Below are 16777 nucleotides of genomic sequence, written 5' to 3'. Positions count from 1 at the left end.
CTTAACTATACAAGAACCAAGTACATGTAAAAATTACCATGGGAGTTCCTGGTGTGCCGGGGCAGGCTGACTAAAGCGGAGGCGGAAGGAAGAGTACCTGGGGTATTTGCCTATAGGTGTACTTATAACCCAGATGTTTAAGCCTATGCTACGTTCAAGATGGGGGATTGCTCTCTCCAGTGTGGAGGAGCTTGTGCTCTCTGTAATATGGATAGCGTCACCATTCATCCTTTAGAAACACCCACGGAGTGATTGACTAAAAGAGAAATTAACTTTCTCTTTCTTCTGGCGTGTTTATGAGGTTGGGGGTATTTGGGGGCAGCCAGAACCATGCCGATGCTAGGCAAGCTCTTCACTGAGCTACCTGCCCAGCCAAAATGAGCCAGTGTGACCACTGTGATTTGCTTCTGGTGGGCCCAAAGGACCCCTTTACATACGGGCTGCACAAATAGCCCTCTAAGCAGTGGCAGATCCACAGGGCATTGGCACTGTGCTGACTGGATGAAGTGTGATAGTCTTCCATGTATAACACCATGCAGATCTCGGTGAAGTTTAGGAAGCATTCTGAGCTCTGCCTTTGAAGACTCACCACAGAGTTCTGAAGAAGTTTCTGGGGTATGATCATTAGATTGAAGCTGAATTCCCTACCAGAGAACAGGCCTTGTGGTGTGACATTGCTTCCCTAGGCTGGCTATGAGGATTCAAATGGATAGAGCAGACAGCAGTAGCTGAGCACGGATTCAAAGAGCACATGTACGCTGGTTCCAGGCAGGCAGCCCTGCCACAGAAGAACTGAAGAACAAAGGCTGTGAGCAGAGAGAAGTAGGGCTCACAGGGGAGGCAGGCTGTTTGCCTCAAAGAGGCAAGTGATCAGATCCATCAGGAGAGGGGCCAGTATGGAAGAAAGGAAACCTGATATGGCTGTATCTTGAACTTGAAAGCCTCCAAGGCCAGTTCAGTCTGGGCAGGTGTGGTGGAGCCAGCAGTGGGGACTGAGGAAGGAGAATATGAGTTGAAGCTAGGGGAATGGGAAACATGTTACAAAATAAAGATTTGGGGCCAAGACGCTGACTCACCAATATAGAAGAGACCAAAAAAAAAAAAAAAAAAAAAAAAAGATAAAAAGACCAGGGTTGAAGGCCTGAGATTTTAGGAACAGAAAACAACGAATATCGTGAAATTGAGTAAATAGAAGCAGGATTGGCTGTGTGGATGGTCATAGCATTTCTGTACGTTCAATAAAAGGTTTGGAGTCAAAATCCCAGGCAGGAGACAGAGTGGACTGAGTTGGAGTCCTCTGAGCCCCGGCTGTTTCTGACAAGAGGCTAGGTGCATGAACATCACACCCAGAAGTGTTACATCTGCACATTGCGAGGGCAGCTGACAGGTAACAGAAACAAATGTTCAACTTCCAGATAGGGAAAAAGAAAATGATTTTTTTAAAAAAAATACCCAATCTAAAAGGGAAGAAAGGAGAGAAAAATCTAGAACAAATGGTAAAAGTAACGAACATGAAGCAGATTATCAGCCCCGAACCCACATGTGCACTCTGCATTCTGTAAAGGGGCTGGATTTCAGTTAAAGGATAGAGACCGCAGACTAGGAAACCCAGCTCTGGGCTTTTGAAAATGAAGATGCCTTCAGTGAAAGGATAAAAACTCTTGAGGGGAGAAGATAGAAAGACTCTCCCTACAGAGAGTCGGAGTAACTGCTGGTTACAGGAAATGTATGTTATTACACTTAAACATTTAATTATTGTAAACATTTTGCTTAAAAGACAAAGATTGACTAGTTGGAGCTAGAGAAAAATGTAGGCCTAGGCACACAGAACGGTGAAAAGTGAAAGGATTTATCCATTTTTATCCTGTAACTCCTAAGTGTATGCTGCGGACAGTGTTTCCCATTGACTGGACATGCCACTCAAACAGCATTAAGCTTGCGTTAACACAGAGTTGCGGTGCTGGCGCGTCCTGTCTGTAGCTTGGGCCCAGAACTGAACTGCTCTCAACACTGGCTTCCCAAAGTGAGGTGAGCTGCTCCAACAGCTTCATGCCCCTTAGTCAGAAGTCCAGATTGCTTCTTAGAGCTCACAACACCCCTCTGTCTCTAAACTTTCCATGTGTATCTCTAATCCTTTGATCCAGATCCAGCCATTTAATGCTGACTCTTGTATGCTGGCACCTGCCCCCAGGGCTGCCTGCTGTTCCCTGTCCCCTTTGTGTGTGGCCTGCAGAGCTGTGCTCTTCTTTAGCTCAAGGGTCTCCATTCACCTGACACCCAAGCAGAGGCCTCTGATCACCCTCACCCCAAAGACGACCCATTGCCCCACCTTCAACATCCCTCACTCACTATTGTCTCTCCCTGGCGCCCATCAGCACACCACTCGCCTGTTTGTTTTTCCCCGTCTGTTGCTGACTCTAGTTGGGGTGGTGTCCTGCTCATGGCTCCAGCCAGCCTGGCTGTGTGGGTGGCGATGGAGAAGTGACATGAAGGAGAGAAGCCCACGCTCTGCCTCTTCCGTTCCCTGCTCCGCACCCGGCCCCACCAGTCAGTCTGCAAGCTCTGAGGCTTGGTAGCCACAACAGATCCTGCAAGCCTCAGGAGAGCTGGGAGGAAGAGCAGGTGGAGCCAGTCAGGCTCACAGTGGCCTGGAAGTCCTTTACCAAGAGGCTCCCGGTGTCAGATAGGACCTGGAGTCCACCATAGTCAGGATGGAGTACAACAGCTTAGAGGCTGACAGCAGGGTCCCACCGAGTCTCTCCATCAGATGACCCCCTGGTCCAGAACAGTGCCGCAGGCTTGGATGAAGTGAGGCTTGGTGTCCGTCAAGTCCCTGAAGACAAGGAAATACTGTATTTCCTTTTGCTGATGAGGAAAGTGGGGCCCAGGGAAGCTCACATTCCTGAAACTTGTAGTAGCACTTTAAAAGGGGTGATTCAGAAAGACTTTGACCCAGCACTGTGCAGGTCCAGCGCCAACATCTGTCTGTTGAGGGGGAAATGTTAACAAACATTGTTTTCATTTTACTTTCAAGGGGAAATGGGAACAAGATAGATCACAACCGGACACTCAAAGAACTTGAAACCCAACTCGCCAACAAGGTAATAGAGATTTTAAAAGATGCTTTCCTCCCCACCCTGTCAGCCCAGGCAGGTGGCCCTTGGGAGGGCTCCTAGGCATGTGAGCTCTTTGAAACAAGGCACGCGCTCTGGCGCCCCGCCTGCCGCTCGGCAGCTCTTGCCGATGATGTCCTCGGCTCTTGTGTTAACGTGCTGACACTGGTCAGCAGCTGCCTGTCCTGTTTCTGTGTCAGACTTGAGCGAGTTTGTCGTCAGAACAGGGAGGCAACTGCTCCTGAGCAGTAAATGCCAGTCCTGGGCAGCATGGAGAAAAGAACCAGTCCAGTGCCAGGCAAGAGACGTTACAGTGAGGAGTCACTTAGCCCCGGGAGCTGCTGGGTGTGTTTCGATGAGATTTTGTGGCTCTGCCACTTGGTTTGGTCTCACCATGCCTGGGTGGGGGTGGGGATGCCAGACCAGCCTTGGAACTGAGACGTCTTTTTAAAATGCATCAGAGCCTGTCAGTTCCATGAACAGTTTGAGAGTCGGGGCTTAAATTACTCGATTCAATATGTTGGTTGGAAATTGGACGCATTTTCTTTCTTTTTTGAACTCTCCTGAGACTTCCATACATTTCAAACTCAAAAATAACTCAGAGGGCCACACACTGTTTGCCTCCAGTTCCTGGGCTTGTCCCATCCACGCCGGAAGAACCATGCAACTGATCATTTCAGAGCATTGCGTGTCCCCACACCTGAGTCACATGGTTGGTATGAGTTGGAGCTCTGGTCCTGACTGTGATGTAGCCCATGGACTGATTATTCTGTAGAAACACTCTATACTAGGGGTAATCGTTTTGGCTGTGTCTTTTATTTGTCTCTGTATAAGATATAGTCATCAAAGAACACACCTGGGAAAGCCGGCTGTTTGGGATGGTCCTCCCCATCCCGGCAGCCTAAGTATCATCATGGATGGGTAGGGGGTGTTACAGAGAGTCCACAGTGAGTGGACATGGGTGGGTATTGTCACTATCAACAGCTAAGCCCTTCCCATCCTGTGCTCACATCTGAAAGGGGGCATCCCTGCTCTCCAACCTTTGATTTAAGGCCTTTTTTCAGCCCAGCTTTCTCCCCTGTGGAAACTAACCGTGAGTGAGTCTAAGCCACTGCCGGTTCATGTGAGGACGGGGCCATGAAAGGCTGGGCAGCATACTCCATTGCAGGAGGCGCTAGGTCTGCTTGGCTAGCAGTATAAGCTGAAGCCCCAGTTCTATCTACAGCCCTGACTACGCCAACCAAAACTGGCCTCAGACCCACCATTGCCTGATGCCTCTCTTAGGGGGCTGCCATCTTCCAGCCAGGTGGCCTCAGGCAAAGTCCTTGTTACTGAGTTTATTCATGTGTCAGGTCAGACAACAGTGCCCACTATGCAGGGTGTGTGTGTGTGATTAAAAACATCCACGAGGAAGTCAGGCAGCTTGGAGTCGGGACTAGCTGCTAGCTACAGCTTCTTTCTGAGGGGAGGTAGAGCCCCGGAAAACCACATAAAAACATCTCTTCCACTGTGTACCCCACACAGGGCCACCCTACTGAGCAGACCCGGGCTGCCCACCCCTCAGTCCTTTTTGGGTTCCCTGGATCCTGGTAGTGGTTACAAAATGATGCTAGAGGCTAAGATGGCCGTGGGGTTAGTGAAGTTAGGTGTTTTCTGTGCCTCCCTTCCAGGGCTGGGAGAGAGTTAGTTTGGAATGAAAGAAAGCACATTCTTTGTTTGTTTGTTTTGTTTTGTTTTGTTTTTCAAGACAGGGTTTCTCTGTGTAGCTTTGCACCTTTCCTGGAACTTGCCTTGTAGACCAGGCTAGCCTCAAACTCACAGAGATCCGCCTGCCTCTGCCTCCCAAGTGCTGGGATTAAAGGCATGTGCCACCACCGCCTGGCTGTTTGTTTTAACTACAGGTACACATGGCTCATTAGAGGCAAGAACACATGCACATGCCTCTGAATTTGGAGGTCAGATTTACTTATGTGCATATAAATTAGCCTTCTGAAAGTAGCACACGATAACTGGGCAGACTAGCTGGACCCCAGGACTGGCGTCCCCTCATTTTTCCATGGTGAAGGTGGTCTGACAGCTGGTTTATCAACCTCTGCCTTCTGACTCAGACTTTCCAATGTGTGTTTGTGGTCACCCTCATTTTCCCATGAACCCCTGGGCATTGAAGTCTTGCCTTTATGTGTCAGCCAGAGCATAGACTGGGCTGGATGATTCCCAGGACCTGTCTCAATTCAGTGACTTTGCTGTGTGGCTTTGGGTGGAGAGGTGCCCCTTCCACGGGGCACCTTCATTAGTCAAGGGCATTCTCAGGGCAGCCTCAGAAGATCCTACCTAGTCTTGGCTCAAGCTTAATCTATACGCAGGTCCATTCTATTCACCCTGAGTCCTGTCTGGACCTCACACACCCACTATCTTAGCCCTGCCTTCATTGTGGTCACAAAGAATCCCTTTGGGTGTGTGTTCCTGGGCCTCTACTGGATCTCTCTGGCGTTCAGTTTCTCTCTTCTTGAAAACTAGGGACTGGCCGGACGGTGGTGGCGCACGCCTTTAATCCCAGCACTCGGGAGGCAGAGGCAGGCGGATCTTTGTGAGTTCAAGGCCAGCCTGGTCTACCAAGTGAGTTCCAGGAAAGGTGCAAAGCTACACAGAGAAACCCTGTCTTGAAAAAACAAAAAAACAAACAAAAAGAAAAAAAAAAGAAAACTAGGGACTGTAGGCTCTAGAGAGTTACAGGCACCCTGGTTGTTTTCCTGGGAGGTGGGCCTCGGCCAGGGTTTTCATTGCTCTGGTTTCCTGTATCCATGGTAAGATTCACCATGGCACTGTACCTACAAGAGGAGTATTGTAAGTGGAGACCACCCTGCATAAGAAGCTGCTCAGTGGATGGGTGTTCCCTGCCTCTGATGAATGGAGAGGCTGGTTCTCCATGCCAAACCCTTAACCTGACACTAGGTGGTGCTGTCTTGACCACACTGATAAGTAATGTTCTTCCAGGTGAGGGCCAGAGGAGAGCTCTGCTTTAGCTGTGGGGAGAGCATGGGAGAGAGGAGAGACAAAGGGAGGGGAGGAGAGGAAACTTAGTCAAGACTGGCCAGCCTCCCCTCTCTGGTCTCTTGAGCTTCCCCTCTTCAGGTGGGACACCAGACACTTCAGAGCCATTTCCCCTGTTCTTCCAGTGAGTTGCCCCTAAGCAAGGTGTGCTGGTGAGTTTTAAACTACATCTCGCCACAACCTAGAATCACGTGGGAAGAGAGTCTTAAGAATTATCTAGACTAGCTTGGCCTGCGGGCATGTCTGTCAGGGGTGGTCTTGAGTGTTAACTGAGGTGGAAAAACCCACCCAGAATGTAGGGGGCGCTGCTCAATGGGTTGCGTCCCGAACTGGGTAACAGTGAAGAAAGGAAGCCCAACTTGAGCAGCAAACAAGGATGGGTCTAGTCTCTGCTCTTGACTGTGGATGTGATGTGACCAGCTTCTTGAGCCTCAGCTTCCCTGACTGTGACCTAGGATCATGAGCTAACAGACTCTTCTTTTTTTCCTTTCTTTTTTCTTTTTCTTTTTCTTTTTCTTTTCCTCCCTCCCTCCCTCCCTCCCTCCCTCCCTCCCTCCCTTCCTTCCTTCCTTTCTTTTGTCAGGGTTTCTTTGTGTAGCTTTGTGCCTTTCCTGGAACTCACTCTGTGGCTGGCCTTGAACTCACAGAGATCCGCCTGCCTCTGCCTTCTGAGTGCTGGGATTAAAGGCATGCGCCACCACCGCCGGCTGAGACTCTTCTTAAGTGGCTTTTGGTCAGGGCATTTTATCACAGCAACAGAAAAGACATTAGGACATACAGGGAAACTTCTTCCCATGCCTCACAGCTGTGGCCTGGGAAGGAACAGGTCCCTGCCAGCAGCCTGAACCAGCTCTGTGTGTCCTCCCATGTGGTGGCCGGGTTCCTCCTGTGAATCAGGTGGCTACACGGGAAAAACTCAACCAAAGAGAAAAGGGCAGGCTTGGTGGGAAGGAGGAGGAGAGAGGGGATGAATTGGGGCCTGACTGTTGGTTTTCTTCTGGACACTAATCAGTGTGTGACTTTTGCCCGCTCTAGTCACAGTGGCAGTGTGCTAAGCGAGCGCTCACTAGGATTCTTCTAGGAGCTTCATTGTGTTGAACCTGTTGCCAGAGATTCTCACAGGGCAGGACCATTACTCATCCCATACTAATATGGGGGAAACTGAGGAAGGGGTGAGTAGCCTGGCTGTGGGTATACAGCTGTGGGTAGAGAAGCCCCAGCTCCAGCCTCCTTGTTATCACCCTGAGCTACCCTGGTTTCTGGGACTCTCAGGAAAGGTGCTGTGGCTGATTTTTACATTCAACAAGCACACACTTGGTCATGCCCATAGTTAGGGTCACTCTTCATCTGAGAGTAGCCTCAGTTGCTTCTACTAGAGTTGTAAACAAGGCTGTTCTGACCCTGAGGTCACTTGTCTATCTGCGGAGCAACCACTTTCCCTGCACTTGTCCCTCTGACATCCTGCCCTTTCACACTCCCTCACACCCTTGTAGCCTATGCCCAGCCCTTGTCTACCTTGCAGGTCCCAGCTCCATCTTAGGGTGCTGGAAAAATCCAAGACCTCAGACTTAGCCAGTTCACGTTTTGAAGTCAGGACTCCAGCCAGATAAAAGGGGATCAAGTGAAATGTCAGTGCATGGTCAGGCTAGTACATCAGTCTTTGCCCTGCTTTGCATTTGTGGACTCCTACATAAGGTATGGTAGAAACCGAAGAGGCTGAGAAAGGAGGAAAACCTCACCCTGTGTTGTGTGGGGAGCACTGAGAGCCATGTACAAAGGATGGCTGAGAAGTCCCAAGTGGTTCCACCTTGCGCAGAAATGTGGGCACACAGTGAGCATGGCCATGGCCCTTCTCAACCTGCCACACACACAAACAGTTCTGAACCAGAGACAGGAATTCAAGCATATGTCATTCAGTTAAGGAGGCATAACAGGAGAAACCGCCAAAGGCCCAGGCTGTTTGCATTGTGTGGTTCTCCAAGTTAAAGAAACTCTCAAAAGAAGAGAGGGCTCCAGGGCATGGGCACTTGTGGTGCTGGAACATCTGGTCGACCCAGTCAGCTGTGACTAGCATGTCTGTTGGACACTGAGTGATCCCACACAGCATTGATGGGATTACCCTGGTGCCTCAGAGTTGTAGGATGCAGCCTGCATCATTTCATAAGTAATTGGTGAATCATTCAAGTGAGCTGCCTGCTTGCTTTGTGCTGCCTCAGTGGAGAAGACACAAGCGTGAGGGGTAGGGCGTCTTTCCTAGACAGGTGAGCTTTATTTTAAAGAGGCATTTACAAAGTTATATTTAGGACTGGAGAGATAGCTCAGCTAATGAGGCGATTGCCTTGCAAGCATGAGGACCTGAGTTCAGCCCCCAGCATCCATGTAAGGAAGCTGGTCGTTGGAACATATGCTTGTAATTCCAGTGCCGGGAAGGTGAAGGTTTGTCTCTACAGCTTACTGGTCAACCAGCCTAGCCTGTTTATGAGCTTCAGGTACCCATAAGAGATCTGTCTCAAAAAACAAAAACAAAAACAAAACATGATTGGCTTCTGAGGAAGGATACCTGAGGTAGACTTTTAGCCTCCATGTGTACATCTACATGCCTGCATGCATACCAGATCCTCATGAGGGGACACACACACACACACACACACACACACACACATGCCATGTCAAGCTGAAACTGAGGTCATTTGCTTCTGGCCCCTGCTTAACCTGGCCCATTCTCCAGCAACTGCTCCCTTGGCCCCTCTGGAGCTCACAGTATTAATCGCCTGCTACGGCAGGTATTTGAACACATCTCCTCTTTCATCTGAAGAAAATATTAGCATATCGCAGAGCTGTTGGGACAGATTGTATCTGAGGCACTTCTTCCTCCCCGCAGAAAAGCCCATCAATCATAACCGAATATAGTGATTAATAATGTCACAGCTTCCTCCACGTGCCTCTGTGCAGCTAAATGAAGAGCAGTGCTTCCATGCTCATCTCCCACCACAAAACAACCACTTGCCATCCTATCGGAAAATCACACTGAAAGTACTTCTAGCCCAGAAGCTATTTTTAGTTGATCTATTATTAATTCACTGAAGCTTCATGAGGAAACTATATCAAGGACTCAATTGGAATTTATAGTTATCTCAGGCTAAGTTTATCTTTTTGACTTTTAAGCTACGTTATCCTACATATGGCAAACCAATAGCACAAACAAAGGGGGATAGTCAAGTGTTGGCACAGAGTGGGGAACCGGGCAACCTGAGTGGGCATCTGAACCCCCATGTTGAGTGGCCCTGAGCAAGTTGGTCTACTCCCGAGACTGTTGCTCACCCTGGAAACTAGGAAATGGGGTCATTGGGTTGTGCTTCTGTGTGAGAATAGATAAAAGAGCTTACCAGGCTCATAGAGATGGCTAAAAAGTTAGGAAACGTTTGCATGTAGAAGGACCATCAATAGTAGGTGAGAGGTAAAGTGATGGCATGTGGTTTAAAGCCACAGGGGGGCGGGGAGGAGAGCAGGCCCTGCACTGATAGAACCCACATTTACCTGTTGGATGGTGCCAGCCTCACAGGTGTGCAGAGAAGCATCACTTCTGGCCCTTCTTGCTCAGCCACCCATTCCTGGCCATCTCTTAGTCTTTAACACTGTGTGCTACATGAGAGCCAGTTTCTGTTGGAGCCATAGACGGGCTCTCTCCAGGCTGCAGAGGAGGATGCCCATGGGTTTTGTTGCCCACAGAGAACACATGGTAATCCTAAATCCACCCTGAGCACACTGAGCTGGGAAAGTCTTCGTCTCCTCCCTTTACCCCTCCTAGACAATTTCCTTCCTGGAAACTTGTTCCAGGTAATGTCCCCAAACCCCACACTAGGCTGTCCTGCCTTCCTCTTGTCTGCTCACTGACTCTGGGACTAAGAACACTGTTCTATTTCTGTGAAGAGACTCCATGACCACAGCCATGCTTATAAAAGGAAGCACTTAACTGGGGCTTGCTTTCAGTGTCAGAGGCTCAGTCCATCATCAACATATAGGAGTGTGGAGCTGGAGCAGTGGCCGAGAGCTTACATCCTGATCCACAAGCTGAGAGAGGCAGTGAGAATCTGGGCCTGACAAGAGCTATGGAAACCTCAAAGCCCCACCCCAACCCCCACACTTCCTCCAACAAGACCACACCTCCTAATCCTTCTAAACCTATCAAAGAGTTCCACTCCCTAATGACTAAGAACTCAAATATATGAGTTATGGGGACCATTCTTATTCAAACCACTACATGTAGTCAGATGAGCTCTGTATGGCCCATTTTTTTTTCTCTTAAAAGTTTTATTTTTATTTGATGTGTTTAAATGTTTTGCCTTCATATGTATCTGTGTGCCACATGCATGCCTGGTACCCAAAGAGGCCAGATGATTCTTTGTAACTGAAGATTTTTAACTTCTTTCTTTTCTCTTTTTTTGTTGTTCATTTTTTAAAATTTTTATTTATTTATTTATTTTGAGACAGGGTTTCTCCATCTAACAGCTCTGGCTGTCCTTGAACTCACTCTGTAGACCAGGCTGGCCTTGGACTCACAGAGATCCCCTGCCTCTGCCTCCCAGTGCTAGGGTTAGAAGCATGCAGTTGTAAGCTGCCATGTGAGTGAATGATGGGAATCACCCTGATCCTCTGGAGGAAGAGCAACAGTGTTCTTAACCACTGAGCCATCTCTCCATCCCTTCATTAGCATTTCTGAGATGCTATCTGAGAATGTGCCTTCGACACTCAACCTTCTGACAAGTGTTTGTTGACTTCTTTATGAGTGGACGACATATGTTTCATGGCTGTGGCACCTTCTCTGTGTCACTCAGATGCCTTGGACAGCTCCTGGCACCTGACATAACACTCAGCAGATACTGACAAGATGCTGCGGTTATAGAGAACCGCTCACATCACTTGATCAGGGACTGCTGATGCTGAAGGCAGATGGGGTTCAAGTTCAGACATGGCTAGCTTTTCAGGATGAGGCGAGAGTGGCTTGGGAGACTGTGTTGGGCACAGTGGAGACAGGGTTGGGTGTAGAGAGAAGACAGGCCTGTGGCTGCTCTGAGGTCACTGTGATCTCAAGGCAAATGAGACAGGTTGGTTTCAAAAGCAAGGCTAGGGAAAAAGAAGTTGCTGAAGGCCAGATTGGTCAACTCTAATGCATGGAACAGGAAGGGGCCACGTTGAAGGTCTCTGGTATGAGGGCATGGCCCTCAGGGAGAGGTCAAGGTGGGGCTGTGTGCAGTATTATGGGTGAACCTTGCAGGGAACCAAATGGAATTGGGATGCCTATGAGGAGGCCTTTGAAGCTATGAACCACGTTTTCTTATTGGGCTGTGTCTGCTGAGTGTGTGCTGGTGTATGGGGACAGGTGATGCGGGACTAAGATTTGATCCTTGTTCCCCCTGACATGTTAAATCAGTGCAGGAACACAGCCCCGGTAGAAGATGGTGGTCTGTTTGGGGTTTTAGTTGTTTTTTGGTTTTTGTTGGTTTTTTTTTTTTTTGAGATTATAACTACATCATTTCCCCCTTCTCTCTCCTCCCTCCAAGCCCTCCCATATACTTCTTGCTCTCTTTCAAATTCACGACCTCTTTTTTCATTAGTTGTTGTTACATATATAAATACATATATACATATGAAACACACACACACACACACACACACACACACACACACACACACTCGCACACACCTCCAAATGTGTAAGCACACCTTGTTAAGTCTGTGCATTACTTGTACGTGTATTTCCAGGGCTGGCCATGTGGTACTGGATGACCACTTGGTGGACTCTTCCCTGGAGACTTGCTCCTGCTCTCAGCATTCCTTAGCTGCCTGTCATTCGTTCTTCGTGGAGGGTTGAGGCCTTGTGAACTTTCCCCCACCCACGTTAGCATGTTTATTGCTGTTGTCCTTGTTCAGCTCATGTTTACACAGTTATGTTGGTGAAACTTCATGGGTGTGGCTTCTGACATTCCAAGGTCAGACGATCTCCCAGCAACCTCTGCAGTCCTCTGCTCTGACAGTCCCCCTGCCCCTCTTCTGTAATGTCCCCCGGGGTCTTGGGTGCAGGAGTTGTTTGGTGGAGCTGGGCTCCACAGCGCTGCACTTTGATTGGTTGTGGTTTTCTGTAGTGATCGCTGTGTCTTGCGGAGAGAAATTTCCTTGATGAGGGGTGCTACTCTGTTTTTCACTGGTCACCACATCACCTTGGATAAGAAGATTTAATTTTGAATAAGTCCCTGTCAGTTGCCATGCGGAAGTCAGATGAAGGATGTGGATAGTGGGCCTTGTGGGTTCATCAAAGGAGGAAGGACCATGACCATTGGATGCCTTAGAGCACAGTGGATGGCAGGCTGAGCCTGGCCTGAAGAAGAGCCAGACTCCGGGGACCTGAGTTTACCACACACTCCTCAGTCTGAACGATCAGGAGGGAGGAAGGAAGGAAGGAAGGAAGGAAGGAAGGAAGGAAGGAAGGAAGGAAGGAAGGAAGGAAGAGTGAGGTGTGAAGACATTACCTGGAACAATTTTCCAGGAGTAAAGTGTCCAGGGGCTGAAGGGAGAAGATGAAGGCTTTCCTGGCTCAGTGTGCCCTGAGTGAACCTACGATCTCACCCAAGCTGTGCTTGCCACACGCTCTTCTTCATCTCCTCCATCCAGTTCCCCATGCTGGACATGGGGCTCCATCTTGCCTCTCCTTCCCTTCACTCTCCACATCCAGCTGTCACTAGGTCTGTGGACTTGGTCCCCTGAGTCTGCCACATCTTCCTTCTTTGCTGCTGTCTGCCCGAGCCTTCTGGGTTTATGGAGACATCGACAAAGTGCAGCTCAGGAGCTGCTGCAGAGACCCAGGCATCACTGTGGAGACCCAGGCATCACTGCAGAGACCCAGGCATCAGTGCAGAGACCCAGGCATCACTGCGGAGACCCAGGCATCACTGCGGAGACCCAGGCATCACTGCAGAGACCCAGGCATCAGTGCAGAGACCCAGGCATCAGTGCAGAGACCCAGGCATCACTGCGGAGACCCAGGCATCACTGCAGAGACCCAGGCATCACTGCAGAGACCCAGGCATCACTGCAGAGACCCAGGCATCACTGCAGAGACCCAGGCATCACTGCAGAGACCCAGGCATCAGTGCGGAGACCCAGGCATCACTGTGGAGACCCAGGCATCACTGTGGAGACCCAGGCATCACTGCAGAGACCCAGGCATCACTGTGGAGACCCAGGCATCACTGCGGAGACCCAGGCATTGCCAGGGCGTCATTCTTGCTCTCTGTGTGTTGCCCAGGAACTGGCAGGCAGAGGAACTGTCTGGGACATGCCAAGGGAGATGATAGGGTTTGTCCTTGTCTGTTTTGGACAGGATTCTGGGCTTCTCATATTCGGGAGGCTAGGATGGGCTCAGGTCTTGGCAGTACCCAGTGCTGGGCCCATCAGAAAACTATTCCTGAGTAGCCCCCTTGGGTGTGCTTGCCTACTTCTGAGCAAGGCCTTCTCCAGTGACACACAGCCAAGAGTGGGTGCCAGGTAGGGGTGGCAGCCCAGTCTTCCCTGCTGTGAGGCTGTGTCCTGAATGAGCTGGGGTCTCTGCCTGAGTAGAGATACTGCCCTGAATGTAGGCTGCATGAGAAAGAGAGCCAGGCATGGTAGTGCATGCCTTTAATCCCAAGTCTCGGGAGGCAGAGGCAGGGGGAATTGTTCTAAGTGCAAGGTCAGCTCCATGTTGTAACTTCTAAGCCTGCCAAAGGTTACATAATGAGACTATATTTTAGCAACAACAACAACAAAAAAAAAAACCTTTTAAAAGAAGAGAGGGAAGAAAGAGAAAGAAAAGAGAGACAGGGAAGAGGAGACCTGGCACCCTTGAGTCCTTGATAGACAGGCATGGGCTTCTTGTCACGGGTCTTCTAAGCTATAGTGTTGGGTGAGCATCTTAACAATGAAAATGAACTGCAGGCTTTGTGTGTGGCCACAGAGCACACAGCAGCGAGCTTCCCTCTTTACTTCCCCGTGGGGACACCAGAGCCAGGTTTTTGTTCCATCACAGGAACTGCATCTTCTGGGTCTCTTTCATTTGTGTTTCTCTTTCTGTCTGCCCTCTTTTCTCCATTTCCGTGGATCCCATTCAGATGTCTTTTTATGTAAGCTTGTTCAGTTTGGGTAGAGTCAGGGTATGCATATGCTCCATAAATAAATGCGACGTCTTGTGCCCACGGGTGTGTGTGTGGGGGCGGGGGAAGAGCGCTCCAGTGAAGAGAGCCCAGGGGCTCTCAGACAGACAGGCAGGGAGGCAAGGGCTTTGTTAGAGGTGAGCAATGCCTGGCCGCCACTCCCCCACACGTCCCCGAGTTGAGAGTCTGTGTTTATGAGGCTCTGAATGCAGTCTAATTTTTTCCTATCTGGTTTGGCTCATCTCTACCAGCTGGTAAATAGGAAATGTTCACGGTAGGAAGCCAATACTCCTCAGAGTGTAAACAGATGGAATCGATATAAAGTGACAAGTCAGACTGCGTTGCTGAGAACGTGGAGCCAAAACTCAGAACATAACCGTCAAGCGCCTACTCCGTTCCAGTTCATTTAGCCCCGAGTAGTGCTTCATATCTGCACAGCTGTGTTGTTCTTTTCTCCCCCCTTCCTTTCTTCTGGGTTGATAATGACAATTTCAAAGAAAAACTTTAATTAAAGATTTTATACAAAATAGCCAAAAGTAGAATAATAAGGAAAATGAGCATTGATGTGTTTATTGTAAGAAGGATCCTTTTTGGTGGTCTCATATCGAAATGTTCACTTGTTCAATTTGAAGCGAGTTTGGCGGTGGTGACAGAAAGGTGGCAGGCGGACAGCAGTGACTGCTGAGCACTCTCTTGCACACTGAAGGGAGCCAAGATAGGGGTAGTAGCTGCTCCCCAGCCTAGGGCTCAGCCTGCAGGCTGCCTCCCCCACCTCTCTCTCTCTCCTCTCTCTCTGTCTCTGTCTCTCTCTCCCCTCTCTCTCTCCTCCCTCTCTCTCTCTCTTCTCTGTCCCCCCGCCCTGTGTGTGTGTGTGTGTGTGTGTGTGTGTGTGTGACACGCTTCTTTGTATGCAGCTCTTGACCCCCTTCTGTCAGAACTTGGCTCCAAGAGAGAGACCTGTTGGCCAGTAGGTCAAAGAGTGGCTCCCCATAGCCAGGCTGGTAGAGTAAGTCTAGGATCCAGAGAGGAAAGTTTCTGCTCTCAGCCCCTTCGAAGTCTGGGTGCTTCTAGCCAGGTGTGATGGCATGTGCTTGTAAACCCAGTCCTGGCCAGGCAGAGACAGGTGGCTCCTTCAGGCCCATTGACGGGCCAGCCCCAGGCCAAGGAGACCCTTTCTCAAAACCCAAGGGAAATGGCTCCTGAGGAATGACACCCGAGGTGATTCTTGTCCTCTGGCCTCCCAACACCTGTGCATGTACATGTACCTGCACACACACGCACACACGCACACACACACACACACACATCTAGGTGGCCGTATTTATTTGTGCTTGCGGCTTTCCTTCCCAGAGCTCATACTGTGTACAAAGCATTTGGAACAAAGCCCCGCAGAGTAATAACGAGTAATAACGCATCCACTGCAGGCAGTTTACGGAGCTGTCTGAGCTCAGTGGGGGACAAATAGGAAGCAGTTGGATTTTCCTCCTCACACTGCTCTGCAGGCCCACACAGATCTCCCCCTTTTTGTCACTGAGGGATGCCTTTGGTGGGTCTCCTGGTTTTCTGGTCACATGGAAATGTAAACAAAACTAGTGCAAGCCTGAGGCTTAGAGGTCTCTGTAATATAGCAGTTCAGCATGCCCTCCTGGACTGGGCTTCCACCTGTCCTGTCTCTCACTGGTGTTTCCCATGTTCTCAGGTTACGGAGCCTGTGATGGAGGTGGGGATCGCTTCTCTGTACAATGAGGTCTTAGAATCATGCTCGTGGAGCCTCAAAATTGTGTGGGTGCCTAGCTCTGTCCTCTCTGACCTCTCAGCCCCCATGTCTGGTGGCTGCTTTATATGCTCCCACTGCCATGGTCTCTCATGTGGCCAGCAGCCCTTGGGAACAGGAGAGAACAGATTGCTGCCTTTTCTAGTGTCCCCTCAACCCATGGAGACTTCTGCTGTCCTGTCTGCACACGTGCCACCATCAGGGAGGCCACTGCCATTACTCAGCCCCTTCACTGGATTTGCCCTCAGTTCCTCTACCAAAATGAAGCTGAGTAGGTAGGTCCCCAAGTCTAAGGGAAATGAGGTGTCTGTCTGCCATGCTTGTGGGGATCTACCCATTTATTCAAGATTCCCTTAGATCATCTAGATTATTCTTTATGCATGTTTCAATCACCTGCCCATCATCCATCCACTCACTCAACCATCCATTTATCTATTCAGCCAGCCAACCAGCCACTGTCCATCATAATCCACCTGCCCATGTATCCACCCATTCTCCATTCATCACCCATTCATCTAGTCATCGAGCCGCTATCTATCAATCCATCCACCCATCTACCCACCCAATCATCCATCCATCAGCCAACCAGCCAGCCAGGCAACTAGCCACTACTCACTAATCTACCCACAAATCCATCTGTTCACCTACCTAAC

The 16777-nt window shown here is 49.7% G+C and overlaps 1 protein-coding gene across 1 annotated transcript in view; it reads left to right on the top strand.

Annotated features, from left to right (window-relative positions):
* Positions 1 to 16777, top strand: part of Efcab6 (EF-hand calcium binding domain 6) — a 203149-nt gene that overhangs the window by 50949 nt on the left and 135423 nt on the right. The window contains exon 6 of the mRNA XM_036207668.1: positions 3035 to 3101. Coding sequence (XP_036063561.1) covers positions 3035 to 3101 — 67 coding nt within the window. The remainder of the gene's footprint in view (positions 1 to 3034; positions 3102 to 16777) is intronic.

This window comes from Onychomys torridus, chromosome 16 (genome assembly GCF_903995425.1).
Source record: "Onychomys torridus chromosome 16, mOncTor1.1, whole genome shotgun sequence".
Taxonomy (NCBI): domain Eukaryota; kingdom Metazoa; phylum Chordata; class Mammalia; order Rodentia; family Cricetidae; genus Onychomys; species Onychomys torridus.
This window is presented reverse-complemented; position numbering and strand designations above follow the sequence as displayed.